Source organism: Austrofundulus limnaeus, unplaced genomic scaffold, assembly GCF_001266775.1.
Source record: "Austrofundulus limnaeus strain Quisiro unplaced genomic scaffold, Austrofundulus_limnaeus-1.0 Scaffold44, whole genome shotgun sequence".
Taxonomy (NCBI): domain Eukaryota; kingdom Metazoa; phylum Chordata; class Actinopteri; order Cyprinodontiformes; family Rivulidae; genus Austrofundulus; species Austrofundulus limnaeus.
This window is the reverse complement of record NW_013952446.1, coordinates 1,474,170-1,481,691: the sequence shown is the minus strand read 5'-3', so window position 1 is coordinate 1,481,691 and position 7,522 is coordinate 1,474,170. Positions and strand designations below refer to the sequence as shown.

Sequence of the window (7,522 nt, the reverse complement as noted above, 5' to 3'; positions counted from 1 at the left end):
CACACACACACACACACACACACACACACACACACACACACACAAGCACACAAACACTTCTAATGATTTGAACTGTCACTTTATTTTTGGTGTATTTTTTAATGATTCCACCCTTTGAACTTCTTGTCCTCTACACCAGTGGTTTTCAAACTTTTAAGCTTCTGGCCCAAAAAAATTAAGTTGCAGAAACTTGTGACTCCACATATTACTGGTTTACTTATGCAAACCTTGCTAATATTGGCATAATAACAATATAAACAACCCTAATAACGACAATGCTACTTTTATTCATTTATGATTATTGTAAATTGAATTATTTGCAATAATTAGTGTGAAAATATATTCCATTAGCAATTTATTTGCATTTAAATTTATGTCTGGAAATCATCTAGGGATCCTCACTTGATATTTTCTGACCCGCAAAGGGGTCCAGACCCCAGCGTTGGGAACCAATGCTCGTCACACTGTCTGACCTCAGTAATTTGCAGAACCTAAATATTTCCCAACATTTTAGTGTAACACCTTTAATCCTACTTATGAAATAACAGAATGGTGTAATCCCGTTTTCTATAATTCCACTGATGTATGAAAAATCCAACACCTCCCTCCCTCACCTCGGCCCAAACCAAATGTAGCAGATTGATGTGAACACTTTCTTACCTGCTGTGCTGCACAGTTTCTCATAGGGGCTGCAGGCTGGCCTTTGTGTGGAGCTGCTGTGGTTCACTGGATCTTGTGACGTAACCTCTGGGTTTCTTAGAAGTCCATTTGAACTGAGCCGGAGTGGACAACATGGCAGCGAGGCGTGAATGCAGGTTCACGCTGAATATTACTGCCTTGTTGGCCGGCAGTCAAGGACTTGTATTATCTGACAGCACAAACAGTATTTTATCATGACAGCCAGCCAACAGGGTGAAACCAGTTTCATTTTTAAATTCTAGATTAGTGTTTTATACAGGTTTTCAGTGTCTTTTGGTTTTAAACAAACAATGTCACATTTTCTCAAAGATCTCTTATATTTATTTTCATATTTAGCGCACTTTTTAACTTTAATCTCTTATGTGAAACTTTAATTCTGCCACTAAAGTTGTAGAATATGAAAACAAACTTGACTTGAAATTATGTGCACAAGATTGCAAACTTTTAAAGGAGAAGGCTCGTGATGTGGGAGGTGAAATAGCCTGTGTAAATGAATAAAATTAATTTATTTATTTTAAGCAATTAAAGGAATTAGAATTACAGTTCATATTTGTAAAACAGTTATTCCTATCAAATAATCCTTAACTGTTAACAAGTATGCATTTTAGATACTGTGTGTAAATGCTTTAATTTGAACGGATTGCATTAAACTTTTAATTAAAGTTTAGTTGGACATGACTGAGCTTGATTCTTTTGGTGCTGATGATTTGTTTTATTGTAGTTTGCCACTTTAAGATTAAATCGGCTCTATTTGAGCATAACTTCAAGTAAAGTATGCACTGTAGAAGTGCAAAATAAGAATCAGGGTTTAAATTTCCAGTGTTTAAAGGTGCAGAAAAGATGAGAAGACGTGAGCAGATGAGTTCAAAAAAGTTCTCTCATCTGAAATCGTTCTGTTTTCCTGTAGGAAGTTTTAACAAAGCACAATTTTCAATACTGTTTGATTTTGGGTTTATATATATTTTCTGAAGGCAAATCAGTGCGACAAACACAACACAAAGTCTTCTTGCTTTGTATGCACTTCAGTGGATCAAATAGCTGATCTTTTATTCAGTCGTCCGTTTCCTCCTCCCCCTCTTTTTGTTGACACGACAAAGAGTCGAGAGCCGTCGGTGAGCAGGTGCAAAACTATGCAGCAACATTTCCAAGGCGTCTGCCTTGACCTTTTATGGTGAGAAGTTGAGTGCTCAGAGGGCAGGACCTGTGACAGATCCGTGGAGAAACGTTTTTGTAAACTTTGAAGAGGGTTGTTGGACTTCGATCAAAACAGAGTTTGGCTCATGGTTTCTATTTTTTAAACTTGTTCTTTTTTAAGTCAAGTTCAAAATAATAGTTTTCCTCAATACATTTTTGAACAAAAATCATGTAAGGTTAGAAGTGCAGCACCTTTAAATAAAACTAGGAAGCTGAGTGTTGAATGAGTTTGATGAAGTTTGCAGAAGAAGCTGGAATTGAGTTGTTGAACCTCAAAGAGCCAGAGCACTTTCAGAAAGCCAAAAGTAACAAAAAGCTAGATAAAAATAGCAAAAGGCTATTTTTATTTTAAAGTTAAAGTAGCAAATGTGGAGCTAAAAGCAAAAAGTAGCAGAACTAAAAACTAAAAGTAGCATAAGAAGACAAAAACATAGGCAGTATGATGAAGCCAATTTTAAAAGAATGTTTTAAATGAATTGAAGATACATGTATCTTAATGTATTTCTTTGGAAGTACAATATAAAACTTACAAAAAAAAAACAAAAGCTAAAATATAGTATAGCAAATTACTTGGATTGTATAAAAACATATAGTAAAAACAGGGAACAGTGTGAATACTAAATTACCATTTCTTTCTTCAAAATTTTTCAATTACCAAAGTATAAAGTAACTTTACTAAATCAAATAAACATTTTAAAACTACGGAAACTGAGAGCGGACATTTTCTGCATATAATTATTTCAACCTGGAGAGACTCACACAGAGAAAAGCGGAGATTAGAGAATTTATTTGACTTAAATACATTTAAAGTTTAGGCTCTCAGACCCCAGCAGAAGATGTGTGTGCTGAGAATTGCAATAATCTGGAATAAGCGGCTTCAGATGAGGAATAGAGGTTTTCGTCTCGTGCATCATTCAGTAACCATGAAGACGGCCTGGTCCCCTCAGCTGGACGTCAATGAAGTTTACTATTTATTTATTAATTTATTATTTATGTTTGTTTGTTTGTTTGTTTGTTTGTTTGTTTGTTTGTTTGTTTGTTTGTTTGTTTGTTTGTTTGTTTAGCCAGACAAATCCCATTGAGATCGCAGATGTTTTTTGCAAGGGCGGCCTGGTCCTGAAGGCTAACTAGTGTACATAATTTTGTCATTTTTGTATCATTACACAGGCTGAAATTGCAAGTTGTTTGTACTTTTTAAATTTATTTATTACAGGGACAGTCTGTATTAATAAAATTTCTGCAAAAATGCCAGAATTAGTCAGAAGGCTATTTTTCTTGAACAGATAACTTTCATATCAGCCCTCGTCATCTGGAGACGGGTGGCCCGACTGCAGATCAGCAGGCGTTTACACACAGATCCTGCTTGTATAATAAACTTTATCGGTGACCAGCTGAGGGGATCGTGTCATCTCCATGGTTACTGAATGATGCACAGAAAATCATAACTCATTTTCTTGAGAATTCGGTCCTCGCCAATTTGTGATAATGACATAATATGATATCAAATGTCATTATCACAAGAAAAACAGTGAAAATAATTATATGTTGAAAACAGCTGCTCTTGGCTTCCGTATAAAACACTAATGTAGAGCATACTGAGCACCTAAAAGAAACCAAACTTTAAGCTACAGAAAGTTGGTTGTATCAGCTGCTGCTGCATCTTTGTTTTCCTAATTATCTGATAGTTGATTGCAGATTTTGATATTGGCCAAATAATTAGTATACCTCTATGTGTTGAGCTGTTTTCCATTTTTGTTTTAGCTCAAGTTCAAATAATGTCTTTCCTCTAGCAAAGAAAATCGTAAAAGATGATGCTGAAGCTTGTTAAGCTGTTGGTTTTTAATCAAACTTATTTTACGAATGTTGAGATGAGTGTAGAGAAGTGAAGCAAGCCAGGAAAAAAAAACATCTTATATTTTTTGTTATCATAGAAAAAGGTGGAACTTTTTTCCCCCGGTTTTGTCCTGAGATGTTTTCCTTTTCTTCCCGGAGGGATCAGTTCTGTTGCGAGCAGGCCCACAAAGCTTCTTGTTTATCCCCTCAGTAAGGTAGTGGGTAAGAAGGATTTCCGCTTGTGCAATACACAGCAACAGTGACAACACAAATTATTTTAATCAGCTTGCCAGACTGTGTAACACCAGTTAATGAGCAGGTATCAGGGGGCACCGCGGCTCTGAATGACGTGTGTGATAAACTACAACCGATGGAGGAAAACATGGATATTTTCTGTACGTTTACTCTTTAAACGAACCTTTTTTTTTTTCTTTTTTTTTCTTTTTGACCTTTGGCCTGTTTTGAGTTGTGCCTGACCTGAAACCTAATTCTTTTGTTTTGAACTTTTTGAGGTTCAGGCTTCCCTCATCATACCTGCCTTTTACAACAAAACACACCGAGACACCAAAACACCCAGACAAGCTCCTGAAAAACATGTATGTTTTTTTATGCAGTTTTTTAGGCACGTCTGTAAACCCACAGTGTTTTCTGCTGGTTGGTGCTGTTTTACATTTCTTATACAAAAAAATAATAATAAGAATTAAAAATAAGCTGATTTTCAGACTATCATGGCTAATGAGACACTCATGATAGGTGAGAAACCAAGTAATCATTTGTGCCTGTGTGTCTGTTAGCAAAATATCTCATCAGTCACTGTATGAATTCTTAATGAAATGCCCAATTCGGTCCATTTTACAGAAACTGAGTTAAAATTTCATGTGGTAGTAGCTGAGAGTCATCCACAACACACGCTCCAAGCACTAACAGATCACTCAAGATCTTGGTTTCAAACTTTGGCATGCTGTCCATCAGGTGATTTGCATTCCTTCAAAGAATGCTAGTTTTATTTTGTAATGTTTTTTTTATGATTACATTTGCTTCATTGCTATATCTGGTTATTTGCATTAGTTAACCAGTAACCTATAGATATTAGTAAAATAGTGTGTAAATATTTATTTAGTTAATTTTTTAATGTAAGTTTGGAGAATAAACCTATACCCTGAACTTGTTTTCAACTCATAGATGAGCATCAAATGTCAAAAAACCTACATGCAGAGTTAGTAAAGCTCTAGCAAGGGGTCTTAAACAAGCTGGTAAGTTTCTCTAGGATGATTAAAGGTCAGGCTGTTTTTGAGAACAGAGAACTAAAGGTGAAAAATACATGTAGTTTTGCTGAGGTATCACCTTTAATCATGTTTTTGCACAAGCAAAATTATAGGTTTGCACATTTTATTAGCCTGATTAATAAATGCCAACAAGAATCAAACTGCTCCTTAGTATGTTTCAAGATTATTACAAATGTATTTATCGCGTGTGATTAATAAATACACTTCATGTGATACTGTAGAGTCGAAAAACATTTGAAAGTTTGCGGGAAAATGTAGTTATGTTCGTTTTGTTGTTGTTTTTCTTTTGACTAAATTAAAAATGTGTAAAATATGAAGTACCCAGATGTATAAAATCGTAAAGTAAAATATGCACACGTGTAAAAATGAAGTTAGGCAGTATGTATGATGGCTTAAAAATGTATTCAGTACTTTTGCAGAAATCCATATGTCAAAATAAAACAACAATTCTGATCTGTCATTTGGTTAAAAAAAATCCAAATTTTTAATGATTAAGTTTCTTTATTTAATTTTCCCTTATTTTTAGTTCAGCCCATTAAAAGTTTGTAACATTATTTTCTGAATTGCTGCTTCGGTGTTTCACTTCCTGATTTGACTTTAGCAAAGCTCTGTTTGGCCAAACCAAACCAGGCGATTATGAAATTTGGATTCTGTGAGCGCCTGGAGTTGAGAATGTTAAGCAACTTTAACAATCAGCGCCAACTCCGAGTTCCTCTGGTTGTTGCATAATATCATCATGTGACGCTGACATAAAGTACTTTGCAAAACTCTCGAACCACCCTTTATTGTTTCACTTCCAAAGAGACAAAGTTTTGTATTTTTTGTGTTTGTTTTGTTTTTGTTTGTTTGTTTTTGTTTTGTTTTGTTTTGTTTTGTTTGTTTTTTTTACTTGTTGCACCCTATCAGGCTGTGCAGTTTAAAAAATTAAATAAAATATGGGATGGGTGAAGGAAGTTGCAGATGGACTACTGAAAGTATCTGAAAGTGTTTCTTTAAAAAATTAATTATTTCTACAAAAAAATTCTGAGAGACGTATTTTATCCCATGTTCTCAGCAAGCTCAGAACCACTTAAAAATACAAGAAAATTTGGCTTCTTTGAAATAAGAAAATATAAATTAGTGACAGTTGGCTTGAGACTTTTGCACAGTTTTGCATACATTACAGCGGCAGCAGCCATTTCTCCTGTTGGTTCATTGTAATTACTAGAGACAGTTTTCACAAAGGCAATGATTTGCAGCACTGCGTGGCTATTATTCTGCAGACAAAAGCCAGTCTCATCTGGATATTTTCAGCCCTGCAGGAACATGCAGAGATGAGGATGGGGGGACTCTGTTGTTTTTTTTTAAGTTGTCTCTTTTTTATAGAAACATTCTGCCAGGTTATTAAATGTCTCCATTTTATCTTTCAGCTCACGACATGAAGAAAGGCCAATGTCCCCTTTCTACATGAGGTAGGCCTCCTTCTTGTCTGTGTGTCAGGAACTTGTTTTGGATTGGAGGAGTGGGGGAAGTGGTTGTCTCAGTGTATTATCATCAGAAACAATAGAGATAACGCAGGGCAGCGTGCACATGCAGCAGACGGGACAGGACTGTTTGGTTATTGTGATGGGGGGGAGCACTTGTTTCAGACACACTATCTCATCAGTTCATCATTTGTCTGACAAGATTTTATCATAGAGCGATGTGGATATTACTGATTAAAAAGAAAAATATGTTTTCTATATAGCATTTCTTGGTTGTAACAATACTTCTTGGCACTAAATCTTATACTGTTGGAAAAGCCTGTTCTTTTTTTTGTGCCACATTCATGATTTAGGCCCAAGAAAATTTAGCCAAATCTTCCTTTCTCGTGCCAAACAGCTTTTTTCTGCTATCAACTCTTGTTTTGAGCTTCTGCTACACCAGGTGTTGATAATCAGGTGCTGATTAGTGCCTGTTTGTCAGCACTTGGGAGCAACCAGAATTTATCAGACTTCCTCCCCAATGCAAATACAAACTTTTCATGGACACAAACGTACAAACAAGTGCTTTTTCCGGACAAATTTAGGGGAGATAAACAGGCTTTTAAAAGGTATAAGATTAACTATCTTTACAAGAAAGAAATTACTGACCAAACATATTTTTTAGTACTTTTTGTGCTTAAAATATGTCCAGAATTAGAGATCTCAGTTTGTCAGTAAGTTGACTTGTTAAATAACATGAAAGTTAATCAGGTATTTTGACAAATTTCTATTTTTATAACCTTTTTGTTAACCAAAAATAATGAAAAATTCCAGGAAATCTAATGCAAGCATCAATTATTCTAAAAATCACTGTCAAATGAAACAAAATTTCATAATTCAAGATGTTCTGGGAAGTTGCACTGAATGTACTTTTTTATTATTATTATTTCAATAAAACATTTTTTAAACTGAAAGATGATTTTATAAACTATGAAATTCATTTATGAAACTAATAAATAACTAATATGTTTAATATGTGTGAAACTAATGGTTCAATGGGCCTTAGAG

At 34.8% G+C, this 7,522-nt stretch overlaps 1 protein-coding gene across 1 annotated transcript in view; it reads left to right on the top strand.

Moving 5' to 3' along the window:
* fam13a (family with sequence similarity 13 member A) overlaps nucleotides 1-7,522 on the top strand; it is a gene marked incomplete in the record, with an annotated part of 58,550 nt that overhangs the window by 18,683 nt on the left and 32,345 nt on the right. The window contains 1 exon segment of the mRNA XM_014007789.1: nucleotides 6,422-6,463. Coding sequence (XP_013863243.1) covers nucleotides 6,422-6,463 — 42 coding nt within the window.